Raw genomic sequence first — 20,068 nt, forward strand, 5'->3', positions numbered from 1 at the left:
GCGTTCCCCGGTCGAACCACTGTTGCTCGCCGGTCGATCAACAATCGCTCTGCTGGAGTGACGTTCGGTTGCGGAGCAGAGCGACAGTCTGTACGCACCTATAAGTGCTGACTTTTAAAAACAGGAACGAAAATTCGATTGCTATGAACGTGGAGAGGTTGGAAGTTGAAGAAAATATGAGAATCCTACACTTCTAGTGGAGCACAGGTTTATTCCAAACTAAATGTAGCTCTGCTACAAGTAATGGCATCAAAATTAATAAATTATAGCAGAACTTTATTTAACAAAGCTATATGTAGCTCTACTGCTACACAAAATAAGCGTTAAATTTACTTATAGCAGAGCTACATCTAGCAGAACTATATGTAGCTGAGAGAGCTATATGTAGCTCAAATTGTATATAGCTCTGTCAGCTACATAGTTCTGCTATAGTGAGGTCCACGTTATAATGGCAGTGAGCTATATGTAGCTCTACTGCTACACAAAATAAGCGTTAAATTTACTTATAGCAGAGCTACATCTAGCAGAACTATATGTAGCTGAGAGAGCTATATGTAGCTCAAATTGTATATAGCTGTCAGCTACATAGTTCTGCTATAGTGAGGTCCACGTTATAATGGCAGTGAGCTATATGTAGCTCTACTGCTACACAAAATAAGCGTTAAATTTACTTATAACAGAGCTACATCTAGCAGAACTATATGTAGCTGAGAGAGCTATATGTAGCTCAAATTGTATATAGCTCTGTCAGCTACATAGTTCTGCTATAGTGAGGTCCACGTTATAATGGCAGTGAAGAGAGATAGGAGAAAAACGTTCTATCCTCTGTCTCATCAATGCCTTCTATAGACGGTAGCTGATACAGGATTATTGATGTAATAATAACTGTTCATTCTTGTTTTAAATAACCAATTATTTTTTTAAATAATTCCATAATGAATTTTCATAATAAACTAAGATGGAGATATCGGTGACCGAGCTTCGCTCTGGAGTACAAAAGCATAAAAAATTTATTACGAAAGTTGAAATTATAATAATATGCAAAGTTCATGCAGAAATGCTTTATCTAATCACAATAAATTGAGATTAATTCCCAGAGGAATACAAAATTTCCCTCACAAAGGCCCAGTTGCACAAAAGCCGGTTAAATTTTAATCATGAATAATTTCACCTGACCCAAATCAGAGAAGAACATTTCAAAAAGATGGTTCCATTGGAATTAATCTGTATTAAAGATAACCCAGCTTTTTTGCAACCGGCACTAAGTACCTGATGAATGATTACAAAAGTTCAACAGCTGAGTCATAATTTTGACACAGTCCCACACACATGAACTCGCTCACTCACTTCCATCATCAACAGACGACGAAATAATTATTATCAGCTGTTTTTCCAAGGATGAATAATAACTATCCTTTCAATGTCCTTCAGCGAGTTTTCCCAGAGATGAGACTTAGTGCAATCGAATTTTTATATTATAAACCTACTATTTTCTGAATTTCATGAGAATCGTTAGAGCCGTTTTCGAGATCCGGTAAAATACAAATTAATATACAAACAGAAATTGCTCGTTTAATAGTGTAGGATATTTTGTTAATTCATTATCAATTCTACATTGTTAAAAGTTGATCTGTCAACAGAGCAAAGCGAGAAGAGAGATAGCGCTATCCGTTTTGTTGAATGATAGATAGCAATACCATTGCTAATCAAACACTGCCACTGCCATTATAACGTGGACCTCACTATAGCAGAACTATGTAGCTGACAGAGCTATAGGTAGTTCAAATCTCATATAGCTCATCAGCTACATTGTGTGTACTTAGCTTAAAGCTGCGTTTACACCAAAGTTATTAACAAAATTTTAATAACTTAATCCTTATAGATTCTATTGGATTGAATGTAACTTATCATACACATGATGATCATACTGTATCTGTTTGTCAGGTTCCGTTCAATTTAATAAAATCTATAACGATTAAGTTATTAACATTTTCTTAATAACTTTGTGTAAACGCGGCTTTAGCCAGCTCTTTCCATTATTAATTATAAATTTCAAATCTATATATAAAAGCGAAATGGCACTCACTCACTGACTGACTGACTGACTGACTCACTCACTCACTCACTCACATAACTAAAAATCTACCGGACTAAAAACGTTCAAATTTGGTAGGAATGTTCAGTTGGCCCTTTAGAGGCGCACTAAGAAATCTTTTGGCAATATTTTAACTCTAAGGGTTGTTTTTAAGGGTTAAAGTTCGTCTTTTTGCATGTATATTCTTCTTCTCCCGATCTCTTAATTATAATTGGAATTTCCATATCATATGTTACTATAGAACTATAATCTAGATAGAGTACCTCTTCGAAACAGTTGTTAACTGGCAACTAAATTAATAATTTTGTCAGGTTGGCATTAAGTTGAGTTGACTTTTTAGGTTGGCACCAAGTTGAAGATTTAATGCATTTATCGCGGAAAAATTGATTGGGCACTGCTACTTCAATCCTGGGAATATTATATTACTAGCCGTCAGGCTCGCTTCGCTCGCCATATCCGTTTAGCCAGACGGTTAGTCTGGACCTCCGACTGGATTGTTCTAACATATGATAAAAATGCAGGCGAGCGAAGCGAGCCTGCTGATCTCATTCTTGGACGATCCAGCCGGGGGTCCAGGGGGCGGAGCCCCCTGGCTAGACGGATATGGCGAGCGAAGCGAGCCTGACGGCTAGTTTGATTATAGATTTCAAATATACTATAAGGTATGCTATGATATGAGACGTTTATGTTGTTTTGAAGTTAATGGTGAACATATTTCTGAAATCTTTTGGTTGATATCAATTTCAGAGTCGGACGGCAGAGAGCCGTTGAGTTTGGATGAAATGGCGTCGCAAACTTTCCTGTTCATTCTCGCTGGACATGAGACTACTTCTGCATCTTTGTGTTTCCTGCTTTACGAGTTGGCTGTTAATCAAGAGATGCAGCAAAAACTGTATGATGAGATCAAAGCTGTGGATGGAGACATAACCTATGAAACTATTAAAGAACTGGAGTACATGGACATGATATTCAACGGTAAGTAGGAGTTGAGTATTCGTTATTCACTTAAATAGGAGAAAATACAACATCTACTTGATGCCATTATAGTCCAGTCAATCTATATAATAAGAGAGAGTAGGTAGGGTTGTGTTTGTTCGTGTGTTCGTTTGTTCGTTTGTTCGCATCAAAACATGTCAACTTGTGGATTGCATACCGGAAAAACGGGAATGATTTAGATCTCCAAATTTTGAACATAGATTCTAAAAATATCAATCTCGTGCACCTGGAAGCCCAAATTTCAATTCTCCTTCTAGATTTTTCAGAATTAATGTTCAAATTCATCTATGCTACCGTAGGCTACATGAAGTTCCATAGCCCAAAGTGTGTTTTTTTATGAGCAGGTTATAATGGTGTTATAAGACTACCATTTTTTACGAACGTCTATGTAGCGCAGCGGTAAAACGCTTGCTTACGGAGCGATAGTTCCTCGAGTCGAATCCCCGATGCTTCCCAATTTTTTTGTTCTTAATTTTTTCCCTCGAATTATATTATTATCATTTTTTTTTTAAGGAATTTGTTTTCATTACTATTGAACTTGGATTTTATCAAATAATTATTTTTAATGTAAAACTTTGCCACCAGTACAAATGAATTGGACATAGTTTTCATGCTGTAGGCATATAATTGAATTTCATAAGAAAAACATGATAGATCACAATAAAATAAGTAATAATTTATATTATTCAGTTATAATGTACTATCAGAATGAATCCCAGTGAAACGAGTATTTTAGGTATTTTGTTTGGAATTGGGAAAACAAAAGGCTGCCTGATTCAAATTGAGGAGGATACTAATCGAACTAAAATTTATTGATGTATTGGAAAAATCAATATGATTCTGTGAGGTTTTCAAGTATTATGTATTCTTCAGTTTTCTATACTATAATAAAGGAAAGAACTGGCTTATACACGTAAGGAATAGGGAATTATGTTTGACGCATCATCACGTCTGAAATATACTCAACTGATTAATTTGAAATTTTGCATATAGATTCTTCATAACCGAGGATGGCCTATTTTCAAATTTCGAATTTTTATTACGTCAAGTTTTCATTTTGCAGTTTTAAAATAGACCCTTGCGAAGCACGGGTTACCTACTAGTATAGACAGAAAAAAGAGGGTGTGCTTGCAATTTATGTTGTAGTTCTGATTTTTTAATATATTACTTGGATACATGAGTGAAGTACAGAACAAAACTCTTCATGCTTGTGCTAGATACAGAGTGGCCCAAAAACCTTTTTTTGGCTCATTTTCCAGTTTTCAGCTATTTCCGCCAAACCCAGTGATCGGACAATAGTATATTTCGCACCTCGGTTTTCAAGATTGAGAGCCGGAAAAACATTTTTGCCCGTGGTGCGACAAAAATAAACACACAAAAATAAACAATATATATATATATGAGAATAGTTGTTTACCAAGCACTTTCGATAGCAGAAGTGGAAGGTGATAGCTCTAGCAAATCTGAGGTAATCTGAATATCAGGAAATTGTCCAAGTATTACTTTCCTTGCCCTATTACCATAGGTAAGGAAAGTATTGCTTTCCGAAAAAAATTAAGGTACCTCAATATTTCTAAATTTCTATACGTTTCAAGAACCCCTGAGTTCAAAAAGTGGTTTTTGGGTATTGGTCTGTGTGTGTGTGGTGTTGTGTGTGTGTGTGTGGTTGTGTGTGTGTGTGTGTGTGTGTGTGTGGTGTGTGTGTGTGTGTGTGTGTGTTGTGTGTGTGTTGTGTGTGTGGTGTGTGTGTGTGTGTGTGTGTGTGTGTGTGTGGTGTGTGTGTGTGTGTGTGGTGTGTGTGTGTGTGTGTGTGTGTTGTGTGTGTTGTGTGTGTGTGTGTTGTGTGTGTATGAGTGTATGTGCGTCTGTGTACACGATATCTCATCTCCCAATAAATTCATTGATAAGTTGTATCAACTGCCACAAGTCCCATATCTGTAAAAATTTTAGGAGCTCCGCCCCATCTATGCAAAGTTCGATTTTAGATTCTCAATTATCAGGCTTCAGATACGATTTAAACAAAAACTTCCAAGTGGAAAAGATTGAGTATGAAAATCTCTACGATTAATGTCCAGTAACATTTTCACCTAAATTTGAAAATAAGCACGTAATTCGAGAAAATCTGATTATTCAATTGCAAAATGTTGGCAACTGTTGATTCTATTAAATCATTCACTACTGAGAGATAGCAGACCTCGTGTGTCTCCAGCGTTATAGTCCTGTCACCAGCTGGCTGAGATGCACGTGAACACTAGCGTCAGGTGATCAATTTTTATAACGGCAAGGAAAGTTGTGTGAGTGCGCCACACCAGATTTTTTTGATTTTTTATTCTGGTTTGTCTAAAAACCTAAAAGATTATGTTCAATTATGTGGGAGGTTGAGTTTATACTTTTTTATTCTTTCAAATGGCAATAAGATGATATTATTATAAATAATGTTTTAATTATTGAATAATGAACACAAATAATGAAAAGTTTTTTGATCAGCTGTTTTTTGATCACCTTTCTTAGTTCCATGTTAGCGGCTGTTTATACTTTTTTATTCTTTCAAATGACAATAAAATGATATTATTATGAATAATGTTTTAATTATTGAATGATGAACACAAATAATGAAAAGTTTTTTGATCAGCTGTTTTTTGATCACCTTTCTTAGTTCCATGTTAGCGGCTGGAAGGGTACTCTTTCCGGCCTAGGCCGAAAAGAAACCTGTTCTGACGTCAGACGAGAGTCGTCTGCAAACAATATCTTTCAGATCTACGTAGGGACTGGGAAACAGCTGCTTTCTGTGCAGTGTGGCGAAAAATAATAAATTGAATTGAATTTAATGTGATTCTTATATTGTGCAGAAATGTTGAGGAAATATCCCGCTGCGCCAGTACTGATTCGGCTATGTGTGAAAGACTTCATTCTTCCCAATGGTTTTCTAATCAGGAAAGGAACTCAAGTGATGATTCCGGTCTATGCGCTTCAGAAGGATCCCAAATATTTTCCGCAGCCTGATAAATTTGAGCCGGAAAGATTTAGTAAGAGAGCGCCAATCCACAAGATTGTCCCCTTCTCTTTCATGCCCTTTGGTGAGGGACCTCGATATTGTATTGGTGAGTATTTATTTATTTATTTATTTATTTATTTATTTATATTTATTTATTTATTTATCTATTTATTATTTATTTATTTATTTATTATTTATTTATCTATTTATTATTTATTATTTATTTATTATCTATTTATTTATCTATTATTTATTTATTTATCTATTTATTTATTTATTTATTTATTTATATTTATTTATTATTTATTTATTTATCTATTTATTATTTATTTATTTATTATTTATTATTTATTTATTTATTATTTATTTATTATTTATTTATTTATTTATTATTTATTATATTTATTTATTTATTTATTTATTTATTATTTATTTATTTATTTATTTATTTATTTATTTATTATTTATTTATTTATTTATTTATTTATTTATTTATTTATTTATTATTTATTTATTTCTTTCTTCTTTCTTTCTTTCTTTATTTATTATTATTTATTTATTTATTTATTTATTTATTTATTTATTTATTTATCTAATCAGGATAGAGGAAAGATAGCATAAGCCTGACCACTAACTGTAGAATATGCATGATCAAGGTCTATAAAAGCCAGGTCAAGACACGCGTGTTCCCTCAAGGAGCGGCCATTTTGTGCCTATTTCATGGCGGTACATTTGAAAATTCAATTTAATTCAATTCGCTCGTAACAAAGTCATGCATTTCAAAAACAATATTCCAGTTCAGATAATTTGTGTGAATTGAATTTGAAGGGGGTGTCGGAAACAAAATTTTTGGCTTTGCAGCTCAATTGAGACTATAGTGAGTTAGCACAGTATCAGTTTAAACTAAATTTCATTTTAAACTGGATTAAAACCATATCAAGTATTGTTCATTACAATGTGAATCATTTTTACTTTCCTTGCCCTATTACCATAGGTAAGGAAAATATCGCTTTCCGAAAAAAATCAAGGTAGCCCAATTTCTAAATTTCTATACGTTTCAAGGTCCCCTGAGTCCAAAAAAGAGGTTTTTGGGTTTTGGTCTGTATGTGTGAGTGTGTGTGTGTGTGTGTGGTGTGTGTGGTGTGTGTGTGTGTGTGTGTGTGTGTGTGTGGTGTGTGTGTGTGTGTGTGTGTGTATGAGTGTATGTGCGTCTGTGTACACGATATCTCATCACCCAATTACCGAAATAACTTGAAATTTGGAACTTAAGGTCCTTATAATATAAGGATACGACACGAACAATTTCGATCAAATGCAATTCAAGATGGCGGCCAAAATGGAGGAAATGTTGTCAAAAACAGGGTTTTTCGTGATTTTCTCGAAAACGGCTCCAACGATTTTTATTAAATTGATACCTAAAATAGTCATTGATAAGCTCTATCAACTGCTACAAGTCCCATATCTGTAGAAATTCCAGGAGCTGCGCCCCATCTATGCAAAGTTTGATTTTAGATTCACAATTATCAGGCTTTAGATACAATTTGAACAAAAAAAATCCAATGGAAAAGATTGAGCATGAAAATCTCTACACTTAGTGTTCAGTAAGATATTCACCTAAAATTGAAAATAAGCTCGAAATTCGAGAAAATGTGATTATTCAATTGCAAACTGTTGGCAACTGTTGATTCTATTAAATCATTCACTATGAAGAGATAGCAGACTTCGTGTGTCTGCAGCGCTATTGTCCTGTCACCAGCTGTCTCAGATCTTAGAATAGTAGATTTGATATGCGCGGGAACACTAGCGTCAGTTTGATCAAATTTCATAAGGGAAGGAAATTTGTGTGAGTGCGCCACACCAGCTTTTTCAAAATTAATATTCAAATTTCATTCATGAGACATGAATATTCATACCATATAATCTATATATATATAAAAGCGAAATGGCACTCACTCACTGACTGACTGACTCACTCACTAACTCACTCACTCACTCACTCACTCACTCGCATAACTAAAAATCTACCGGACCAAAAACGTTCAAATTTGGTAGGTATTCAGTTGGCCCTTTAGAGGCACACTAAGAAATCTTTTTGCAATATTTTAACTCTAAGGGTTTTTTAAGGGTTTAAAGTTCGTATTTTAGCATGTATATCTTTTTCTCCAATCTCTTAATTATAATTGAAATTTTCATATCATATGTTACTATAGTACTATAATCTGGATAGAGTACCTCTTCGAAACAGTTGTTAACTGGCAACTAAATTAATAATTTTGTCAGGTGGCATTAAGTTGAGTTGACTTTGTAGGTTGGCACCAAGTTGAAGATTTGAATACATTTATCGCGGAGAAATTGATTGGGCACTGCTACTTCAATCCTGGGAATATTATATTACTAGCCGTCAGGCTCGCTTCGCTCGCCATATCCGTTTAGCCAGACGTTTAGTCGGACCCCGACTGGATTGTCCTAACATATGATAAAAATGCTCAATGGAAAATGCAGGCGAGCGAAGCGAGCCTGCTGATCTCATTCTGGACGATCCAGTAAGGGGTCCAGGGGGCGGAGCCTCTGGCTTGACGGATATGGCGAGCGAAGCGAGCCTGACGGCTAGTAGTATATAGAACTTTAATCTAGTGAGACCACCTCAAAAAGATGGTTAGATGGTAACTAAATTAATAACCAGTCCAATTTTGTCAGGCATCATGTTGAGGAAGGTTTCTAAACAATATTTGAGTTTTGTCACTTATTATGTAAATACCAAGTTGAAGAACTTATCTATACTATAATAAAGGAAAGAACTTGCTTGTACAGGTACGGGAAAATTATGTGTGACGCATCATCACGTTTAAACTACTGGACTGAAATAAACTTGAAATTTGCAAATAGATTCTAATTAACCGAGGATGGCTCTAGATCTATTTCAAACTCTTCTGGATTTCACTCGGTCAAGTTTTCAGTTTGTCAAGTTTTAAAATAGACCCTTGCGGAGCACGGGTTACCAGCTGGTTGTAAATAAATAGATAAATGAATTATCATTCATGTGTAATTGTTTTTTCTGTTTACAGGTAAACGCTTTGGTATAGCGTCTGTGAAATTGGGACTCATCCACATTTGTCGAAATTCAAGGTTTTGCCAGCAAGCAACACAAAAATCCGCTGGAAATTGAGAAGAAAACATTCGTTTTGAACCTTACAAGGACCTCACACTCAAGCTGATAGCAAGAGATACTTAGGCATAATGTACCAATGTAATGTAGCTGTTACAGGTTTATTGATGTAATATTAGCTGTTCATTCTCGTTGAAAATAATCAATAATATATTTAAATAGGCGAGAAATTATATTTTCCTACAGTTACGTTGAAAAGTGGCCATTGCTGCACTGATTACAGAACGCAAAGAATCACTTTTCCGCTCTAGTGCGGGAAAAAGTTTTCTGCACTCCAGATTTGCAACATGGCAACGCAAAATATTAGTAGGTTATATGGAGCAACAGTGCAGCAAAATCAAAATGAAGTTGGTAACAGTGACTGCTGTGGCTGCTATAGTGAGCAGAGGGCACCAAGCACAACGCGCTAATTATTATTCATTATATATTATAACCAAGGACAACGAGGACTTTAGGATTTAGATTAAGGTTTTATCAATAATAAAACTACACAGGAAAACATTTGATGCATTTCAGGCAATTTTACCCATAATTACCCACTTTTCATATTCAATGGTAACTGTAGGAAAAACTTAATGTGAAATGTGCGCTAAGTTCCTCTGCTGCACTCAAGAAACCATTCCTTACTCGCCTACGGCTCGGGCGCGTAAACGTTTCTTTCGGTGCAGCAAACTGACACTTGCGCACTAGTTGCACAAATAACTATTTCAATAATTTCATAATGAGTTTTCATAATTAATATGTAATATTTGTTAATCATTATTCATTCTACATTGTTAAAAGACGATCTGGCAACAGAACAAAGCGAGAAAGAGATAGGCTATCCTTTGTAGAATGATAGACAAGGATAGCAATACCATTGCTAATTAAAAACGTGGACATCATTGTAGACTATAGTGAGGTCCACGTTATAATGGCAGTTTTTGATTAGCAATGGTATTGCTACCTTGTCTATCATTCAACACAGCGGATAGCGATATCTCTTTCTCGCTTTGTTCTTTTGCTAGATCGTCTTTCAACAATGTAGAATAAATTGATAATAAATCAACAAAATATTTTTACTCTTAGTGTAGTTGAGAAGTTGATGTGGTAATTATTCATATTCAATGAAAAAGACTAAGAAATTGTCAAAAAACAGGAATCTGTGTTTTTTGACAATTTCTTAGTCTTTTTCATTCAACAAAATATTTCATTTTAATTATGGAATTATAGGAAAATATCATTTCTTGTTCAATAAAATATAATTGATCATTTCAAACGAGAATGAACAGTCAATACTACATCAATAAACCTGTATCAGCTACCGTCTATAGATGCATCGACAAGACAGAGGATCAGCAACGTTGTTTCCCTATCTTTCTCCACTGTCATCATAACGTGGCTGCATCTTCACTGTGTTGCCAGATTGTCTTTACAAATGTAGAAATGATAATATTAATTAAAGAAATACTTCATCTTAATTATGAAAATTCATCATGAGCTTATTTAGAAATATAACTTATTGCTTAATGAAATATAACTGATTATTTTAAACGAGAATGAACAGTTAATATACATCAATTAACCTGTATCAGCTACCGTCTATAGAAGGCATTGACAAGACAGAAGATCGGCAAAGTTGTTCTCGTATCTTTCTCCACTGCTATTATAGGTCAATGACTTGTATAAAATTCATCATAAAATTGTTGAAAAATATAACTAACTGTTAATATTACATCAATAAACCTGAATCAGCTACCGTCTATAGAAGGCATCGACAAGACAGAGGATCGGCAACGTTGTTCTCGTATCTTTCTCCACTGTCATTATAATGTGATCTGTATCTTTTCTGTATTGCCAGATTGTCTTTTAACAATGTAGAATTAATAATTAGAAAAATAGTTCATCTTGATTAAGAAAATGCATCATGAAATAACTGGAAAATATAACTTATTGCTTAATAAAATATAATTGATTATTTTAAACGAGACTGAACAGTCACTATTACATCAATAAACCTTCATCAGCTACCGTCTATAGAAGGCATCGACAAGACAGGGGATCGGCAACGTTGTTCTCGTATCTTTCTCCACTGCTATTATAACGTAGACCTCACTATAGCTAATAACCTTGTATAAAATTCATTATGTAATTGTTGAAAAATATAACTGTTAATATTACATCAATAAACCTGTATCAGCTACCGTCTATAGAAGGCATTGATAAAACAGAAGATCGGCAACGTTGTTCTCCTATCTTTCTCCACTGCTATTATAACGTTCGACCTCACTATAGCTAATGACCTTGTATAAAATTCATTATGTAATTGTTGAAAAATATAACTGTTAATATTACATCAATAAACCTGTATCAGCTACCGTCTATAGAAGGCATTGATAAAACAGAAGATCGGCAACGTTGTTCTCCTATCTTTCTCCACTGCCATTATAACGTCGACCTCACTATAGCTTATGACCTTGTATAAAGTTCATTATGTAATTGTTGAAAAATATAACTGTTAATATTACATCAATAAACCTGTATCAGCTACCGTCTATAGAAGGCATCGACAAGACAGAGGATCGGCAACGATGTTCTCCTACCTTTCTCCACTGTCATCATAACGTGGATCTGTATCTTCACTGTGTTGCCAGATTGTCTTTTAACAATGTACAATTAATAATTAATTAGAAAAATAGTTCATCTTGATTAAGAAAATGCATCATGAAATAACTGGAAAATATAACTTATTGCTTATAAAATATAATTGATTATTTCAAACGAGAATGAACAGTTAAATTACATCAATAAACCTGTATCGGCTACCGTCTATAGAAGGCACTGTCAAGACTCGGCAACATTGTTCTCCTATCTTTCTCCACTGCCATTATAACGTGGACCTCACTATAGTTTTGAAACATTGTAACTCGGGACTCAATGAAGATAGAAAGCACGGAATCATTTCATTTCTTTAGGAATTTCATTTTCTAAGAAAAAGCTAGAGTGATTTTTTCTGTCCAAAATCTAAATTTGGCGTAAATAGTAGAAAACTGGAAAGAAACTGAAAATTTGTGGCTTTGTTCTTCTCTAGAAACACAATAGACAATCACATCAATAAACCTGTATCAGCTACCGTCTATAGAAGGCATTGACAAGACAGAGGATCGGCAACGTTGTTCTCGTGTCTTTCTCCACTGCCATTATAACGTGGACCTCACTATAGACTTGTTAAAAATTAATTATTGATTGATTGAGTACTTTATTTATGTAGATTACAATATATACTGGCTTATCACTTATATACAATAGCTTACAATACAGCAAAATTATAGATGAATTTACATAATATAGACTAAGAAATAATTATTGAACTGTTTATGATATGAAAAGCAATTTTAATATAATAACTATAGATAATTATATTGTTATGCATGTACATAAATTGGTGGAGTTTTGGACATATCAATGTCCATTCTTCGGAAAAGAATACTAAAAAATATCCTTCTCACTAACTCTCTACCAAAATTATCGTGATAGATGAAGATGATTAAAAAAATCTAATCAGTAGAAAATCGTTTGACCCAAAGCCCTAAATAATTGAGCACAGACAATGAAGGTAACGCTCATATCATATTAGAACAATTATTTTGGACCGTTTAAAATAAAAACGGTATTGATAATTTCGACACTTTAATTTGGTCTTCAAACTTTATCACATCAATTTTCGCGTCCACTATTCCAAAATTCTACTATAAAAGCGAAAATAGGTTTCAGGTAATATCAGTCAAGTCTCCACATCCCGAAAGACAACTGGGACTACCCAAGAAATTTCTACACATTCTATGTCTGCTCATAGCCATATCTGCTTTAAATAGTAAGTATTTGTTCGAAATTTTCAATAGCTAAATTATGAGTACTTCAATGAATTTGATGAATAAGGCTTTTTGAATTTAAAGTGTAATTAACGAACCCTTGCATCTCTAAAGATACCAAGGAGCTCTAATGTATCTTCCCATAAGCAACAGAGGCTCTTTTGTATCTTCTCTTAAGCAACAACATCTTGCATTCGAAAAGATACACAAGGAGCTTTAAAGTATCTTCCCATAACAACAGATGCTCCTTTGTATCTTCTCAAAAGCAACAACATCTTGCATTCGAAAAGATACACAAGGAGCTTTAAAGTATCTTCCCATAAACAACAGATGCTCTTTTGTATCTTCAGATGGAAATTACTGAGAATTGTATTTTATTCAAATGCTAATGAATTGATAATTATTATTAAACGAAAAATCAAATTAAATTTTGTAATATTTGACACCCCATGATACTTAATATCAGTTTCGCTGCTCATATCAGAGGGTAGTTTACTGTCAAAAATTCAGATTACTCTACTTTTTTTCTGTAATTACTGTACTGATTTTTCTTCATATTCATTATTTCGGGGCAGGCCCCCTGGGCCCCCTCCTTATACGCCCCTGCACATACGTTTTGTATAGTCACATCTACATTAATTTATATAATATTAAATATGAATTGAATACTTTCGTACAAAGAGATTTACAAATCACCATCATTTTTGACAATTTGTTTATGAACAAAAAACATTCCAATTCTATAGTGAGGTCCACGTTATAATGGCAGTAGATAAGATAGAAGAATAGCGATGCCGATTCTCTGCATTAATTAATTATATTTCTAACATCGTCAAAAACATAATTGGCATCGTTGTGGACCTAGAAAAGGATAGTACCACCGGCTTTGTCGAATGATAGAAGAGGATAGCAAAACCAAAGTTGATCAAATACTGTCATTATAACGTGGACCTCACTATAGAAAAGGATAGTACCACCGGCTTTGTCGAATGATAGACAAGGATAGCAAAACCAAAGTTGATCAAACACTGTCATTATAACGTGGACCTCACTTTAATGAGATACATTGAAGCAGCAAGGTTGATCTAAGGATTGAATAATAGGCCTACTGTGTCATTTTCTATACTATAATAATTTACTAATTATAGACACCGTGAACAAACCTAATAAATAACTTACTACTACTACTAAATTCATCGCACTAGACTTTGAAATTTTTCATTGCGTCAAAAACATTATGTACCCTACAACAAGCAAGGAAATTGATCAAACCAGTCTTTTGACCATGTTTCAAATAATTTGATCGCCCGTTCGGCGGCAGTCAAACTTAACCATTGGTTTGACCGTGGTTAAACTTAACTGGTGCTGGTGGAACGAATTATTTCTGATTTTACAGCTGATAGACTTTAACCATGTTCCAATGCCTTGACCAAGGTTGGTAAGATTCAAGTCGACGGTTTTTGCATTCCTCTTTATGTTTATATGCCATATTATTTTTGTTTATATGTTGCGCATTTACGGCGAAACGCGCTAATAGATTTTCATGAAATTTGACACGTATGTTCCTTTTGAAATTGCGCGTCGACGTATGTATAAGGTTTTTGGAAATTTTGCATTCCAAGGATAATATAAAAGGAAAAAGGAGCCTCCTTCATACTCCAATATTAGAGTAAAAATCATACTATAGAATTATTCATCATAAATCAGCTGTCTAGTGGACTATAATACTACCCGTTCAAAAACATGGAACATCTTGAAAAGTATCTTTCCATCAACGTTAGTAGACAGTTGACTATAATACTACCCGTTCAAATACATCGAACATCTTGAAAATGTATCTTTCCATTAACGTTAGTAGACAGTTTACTATAATACTACCCGTTCAAAACATCGACATCTTGAAAATGTATGTTTCCATCACGTTGTAGACAGTTGCAGCCAGACCTGATAACAGCGCTCACACTCACATTCCGGACGACACGTCATGGTACGATAGGACAGAAAGCTCTAGGTTTATTAAGGATTTCTAGACATTTCAAATTGATTTTATTAAATTTATATTATTATTGAATTTTGATTATTTTTTAATATTTTATTATTATTTATTAATGATTTATTGAATTTATTAATTTTTGAGAAAACATAACAACAGGTCAATGTAACTCACTGAGCGCGAGGTGTACTGTTCACAGAACTACTAGTGTTAAACGAAGGATTTTCGTTTAATAATAAATATCGGGGGACCGAGCTTTGCTCTGGAGTGTAAAAGCATAGAAAATTTGTAACGAAAGATTGAATTCATAGTTTATATTTATTTATTCATTTTCTCAGTCGTAAAATTATTTTTACAGTTATATGAGGAGCACAACAGGCTTATGCCCAAAACTGTCCCTTTTCAAATTGATGTCGGGGCACCGAGCTTCGCTCGTTATTTTTATTCATTAATAAACAGAACACAATTCTCTAAAATGATCGTGTTTATATTTCACAGCTGGCTATACGTCATCTTATGAATTTCGGGGATGCGATATTTTGATTTTTCACATACTCACTTTTTTACTATCCACAGCTTTTTCAGCCAAGGATGAATCATCCTTTTATGTCGTTCAGCGAGTTTTCCATGGATAAGACCTAGTGCAATCGAATCTTTATATCATAACCTACTAGGTTCCAAATTTCGTGAAAATCATTAGAGCCGTTTTCGAGATCCGTTAAACATAAATAACCAGATATAAAAATAGCCAGATATAGAAATAACCAGATATAAAAATAACCAGATATATAAATACAGGAATTGCTCGCTTAATATAATAGGATACTAAAGTCCAAATCAAAATCTAGGTTAAGCTACTATCACTTATCAAAATAACAATTTATTCACACTTCAAAACACAAAACACATCATCAATAATTACAAATAGATATACTATGAATTCGATTTAGAATGATATACTATGTTTGCTACAATATTTGTTAATATACTATGTCTATTCTATTCTACACTAACGCATATAGTTTCTATTTTGGAATTTCTGCAGTGAACATGTTTTCTAGAAAAAAGCTAAGTTTTTCTTGCTGGATTTTTCTTCTCGTGAGATCAGCTGGATGATCCCACACACATGCATTCGTTCACTCTCTTCCATTACGGTATCGACAGACAACAAAATGTCCAGCTGTTTTTCCAAGGACGTATTTATCCTTTTAATGTCCTTCAGCGAGTTATCCCAGGGTTGAGACCTAGTACAATCGAATTCTCATATCATAAAACTACTTTGTTCCAAATTTCGTGTTAATCTTTAGAGCCGTTTCTAGATCCGTTGAACATAAATATATATAACCATATTAACCACATAACCACATAACCAGATATAATATATAAAACAGATCCTACAGAATTGCTCGCTAATAATATAGGATAATATGTCCAACGGATCCCGAAAACGGCTCTAACGATTTTCACGAAATTTGAAAAATAGTAGGTTTATGATATAAATAAATTATATCTATATATATATATATATATATTATATAATATATATTTATTTATTTATTTATTTAGTTATATATGGAATGCTCGCTCAATATAATAGGATGATTATCCATTAGCATTTGAATATATGCAATATCTCAGTAATTTCCATGGTTTAGACTGGCTGGCCGCTATGGCTTCGTACAAAATGAAGCTGCTATCCAGAGATTGTCAGTGGTGTAAGGGTAAGCATTCCTGCCCGGCGATTAGGAGGTACCGGGTTCGATTCCCGGGCTGACAAATAGTTTTTGTTATAGTAGCGCTCATCGAATTTCCATCTAGCTGTTCAACCTGTTGTCAATATTTGCAGTAGCAGAAGTCTTCGGGGTGATTTACAGCATTTAATTTGGATTTAACAATAATTATGAGTATTTCAATAAATTTGACTAATTACGATTTAATGAATTTTGAGAGAAATTTAATGAACTATGGTGAGGTCCACGTTATAATGGCAGTGTTTGATTGGCAATGGTATTGCTATCCTTGTCTTTCATTCATCAAAGCGGATAGCACTATCTCTTTCTCACTTGTTCTGTTGCCAGGTCGTCTATTAGAGATGTAGAGTTTATAATTAATTAACAAAATATCTCATCTTAATTATGACAATTCATTATGAAATATATTTCTTGCTTGATATTTGAACGAGAATGAACAGTTAAATACACATAAAAAACTGTATCAGCTACCGCCTATAGAGGGCATTGACAAGACAGTGGACCGGCAACGTTATACTATCTTTCTCCACTGCCATTATAACGTGGAACCTCACTATAGGAAGCTTCAATGTTGAATGTTGATGATTAGTCTAGAGTCAAGGAAGGGTTATAGAAGGAAAAGTTTGGGAGACTGTTTTTGACCCGCATGCAATTTAATCCATTTGATTTTATAACTTTTTAAAAATTAATGAAAAAAATGCACTCTGATTATCAGCTTATAGAGCATCAAATACTCTTCAATTTGATTTGAGAATCACACATATATTCATTCTCCTACATAGGCTGGTTCACAAATTTCAAGGCAATATTTGAAAAAATGTAGAGGGTGTTCTGAAAAAAGGTGCCCATAAGTCAGGGCGTGATTCCTCACATCAAAAGAAGAAAAAAGTTCACTGAGAAAACTCGCTGAAGGACATGAAAAAGATAATAGTTATTCATTCTTGGGAAAACAGGTAATAATTGCATCGTCTTTCGATAACAGAAAATGTGTGTGCCTGTGTGGGAGATGGGCTGTGTAATCAATCAGCTTACTATATCTTGCGAGAAATCTAGAAATTATGATAAACTCGATCAAAATAATCTGATTTGTTGACATAAAAATGGTATATCATAATATTCAAAGTTAATCAATATTTCACATTGAATGAAAAAGACTAAGAAATTGTCAAAAAACACACTGATTTATTGATAATTAGAAAGACCGGTTTCAGTTATTACACCATTGTCAATCTCTGATAAACTTCTGATAAACTGATCAGTTTATCAGAGATTGACAATGGTGTAATAACCGAAACCGGTCTTTCTAATTATCAATAAATCAGTGGTTTTTTGACAATTTCTTAGTCTTTTTCATTTAATATGAATAATTACCACAATATCAACTTCTCAACTACACATATTTCACAGTTTGAAATGATGAGTGAGTGTTATTTTGTTATTTAATTTGGTTCCTGAACTATCTAAATTGAAACTTTTCTGTTTTCAAATATTTGGACTGAAAAATGGACCTGAATTCAAGTGTATGGAACATAACCTACTTTTTGGACCATTTATAGTGTATAAATCGAAATTTGGGGGAGAAACAGTTTTGGACTGTGCCTGTTAGTCCTTCCCCAATCATTTTGAAGATTTGTTCTGTTATCAATAATAAATAACCGCTAAGTTCGGTTGTCCCAATATTTTTATTGGATAAACAGAATTATTGATACAATGCAAACAAACATTTAAAAATATGAACAAACCTGATGACAGATGGTCAAAGAGTAGATAATAATTTTCATTTTTATCTTAGGATACGATGGAGTGAATGCAGAGAGTGAACAACGGAATCTGAATCCTGAAGATGCAGCACCACCAGTTTTTCCATTTCCCCGAAAGGACTGAATATCACCAATGACGCCAACTGGGAAATGACGTCACAAAAACTCTTCACACACAACAATGGCAAAGCATCGAAGAAGGAGAAAAAGAAAAGAAGGACACTGAGAAGAAATCAGCATGCAGACAGGAATCCCTCAAAGCCAACCATGGTCTATTCACTCACAACAATGGCAAAGCATGAAGAAGGAGAAAAAGAAAAGAAGGACACTGAGAAGGAAATCAGCATGCAGACAGGATCCCTCAAAGCCAACCATGGGTCTATTCACCCACAACAATGGCAAAGCATCGAAGAAGAGAAAAAGGAAAAGAAGGACACTGAGAGGAAATCAGCATGCAGACAGGAAGTCCCTCAAAGCCAACCATGGGTCTATTCACCCACAACAATGGCAAAGCATCGAAGAAGAGAAAAAGGAAAAGAGGACACTGAGAAGGAAATCAGCATGCAGACAGGAAGTCCCTCAAAGCCAACCATGGGTCTATTCACACACAACAATGGCAAAGCATCGAAGAAGGAGAAAAAGGAAAAGAAGGACACTGAGAAGGAAATCAGCATGCAGACAGGAAGTCCCTCAAAGCCAACCATGGGTCTATTCACACACAACAATGGCAAAGCATCGAAGAAGAGAAAAAGGAAAAGAGGACACTGAGAAGGAAATCAGCATGCAGACAGGAAGTCCCTCAAAGCCAACATGGGTCTATTCACACACAACAATGGCAAGCATCGAAGAAGGAAAAAGGAAAAGAAGGACACTGAGAAGGAAATCAGCATGCAGACAGGAAGTCCCTCAAAGCCAACCATGGGTCTATTCACACACAACAATGGCAAAGCATCGAAGAAGGAGAAAAAGGAAAAGAAGGACACTGAGAAGGAAATCAGCATGCAGACAGGAAGTCCCTCAAAGCCAACCATGGGTCTATTCACACACAACAATGGCAAAGCATCGAAGAAGGAGAAAAAGGAAAAGAAGGACACTGAGAAGGAAATCACATGCAGACAGGAAGTCCCTCAAAGCCAACCATGGGTCTATTCACACACACAATGGCAAAGCATCGAAGAAGGAGAAAAAAAAAGGACACTGAGAAGAAATCAGCATGCAGACAGGATCCCTCAAAGCCAACCATGGGTCTATTCACACACAACATGGCAAAGCATCGAAGAAGGAGAAAAAGGAAAAGAGGACACTGAGAAGGAAATCAGCATGCAGACAGAAGTCCCTCAAGCCAACCATGGTCTATTCACACACACAATGGCAAAGCATCGAAGAGGAGAAAAAGGAAAAGAAGGACACTGAGAAGGAAATCAGCATGCAGACAGGAAGTCCCTCAAAGCCACCATGGGT

The 20,068-nt window shown here is 34.6% G+C and overlaps 2 protein-coding genes across 2 annotated transcripts; both read left to right on the forward strand.

Annotated features, from left to right (window-relative positions):
* Positions 1 to 2,835: 2,835 nt before the first annotated feature.
* Positions 2,836 to 10,766, forward strand: LOC120356101 (cytochrome P450 3A19-like). Its single transcript, XM_039444925.1, has 3 exons — positions 2,836 to 3,070; positions 5,941 to 6,192; positions 9,152 to 10,766. Exons 1-3 carry the CDS (start codon positions 2,878 to 2,880, stop codon positions 9,250 to 9,252), a joined length of 546 nt encoding a protein of 181 aa, XP_039300859.1. The 5' UTR covers positions 2,836 to 2,877; the 3' UTR covers positions 9,253 to 10,766.
* Positions 10,767 to 13,018: 2,252 nt separating this feature from the next.
* LOC120356102 lies at positions 13,019 to 19,689 on the forward strand. Its single transcript, XM_039444926.1, has 2 exons — positions 13,019 to 13,105; positions 18,640 to 19,689. Exon 2 carries the CDS (start codon positions 18,758 to 18,760, stop codon positions 19,373 to 19,375), a length of 618 nt encoding a protein of 205 aa, XP_039300860.1. The 5' UTR covers positions 13,019 to 13,105; positions 18,640 to 18,757; the 3' UTR covers positions 19,376 to 19,689.
* Positions 19,690 to 20,068: the final 379 nt, after the last annotated feature.

This window comes from Nilaparvata lugens, unplaced genomic scaffold (genome assembly GCF_014356525.2).
Source record: "Nilaparvata lugens isolate BPH unplaced genomic scaffold, ASM1435652v1 scaffold5782, whole genome shotgun sequence".
In the NCBI taxonomy this organism is placed as follows: domain Eukaryota; kingdom Metazoa; phylum Arthropoda; class Insecta; order Hemiptera; family Delphacidae; genus Nilaparvata; species Nilaparvata lugens.

What these genes read in the sequence shown, in the direction of transcription:
- LOC120356101 (XM_039444925.1), top strand. Translation starts at nt 2,878, where the DNA reads ATGGCGTCGCAAACTTTCCTGTTCATTCTCGCTGGACATGAGACTACT. An exon ending in CATGGACATGATATTCAACG is followed by an intron (nt 3,071 to 5,940) that starts GTAAGTAGGAGT and finishes TATATTGTGCAG; the next exon opens with AAATGTTGAGGAAATATCCC. An exon ending in GGGACCTCGATATTGTATTG is followed by an intron (nt 6,193 to 9,151) that starts GTGAGTATTTAT and finishes TTCTGTTTACAG; the next exon opens with GTAAACGCTTTGGTATAGCG.
- LOC120356102 (XM_039444926.1), top strand. Translation starts at nt 18,758, where the DNA reads ATGACGTCACAAAAACTCTTCACACACAACAATGGCAAAGCATCGAAG.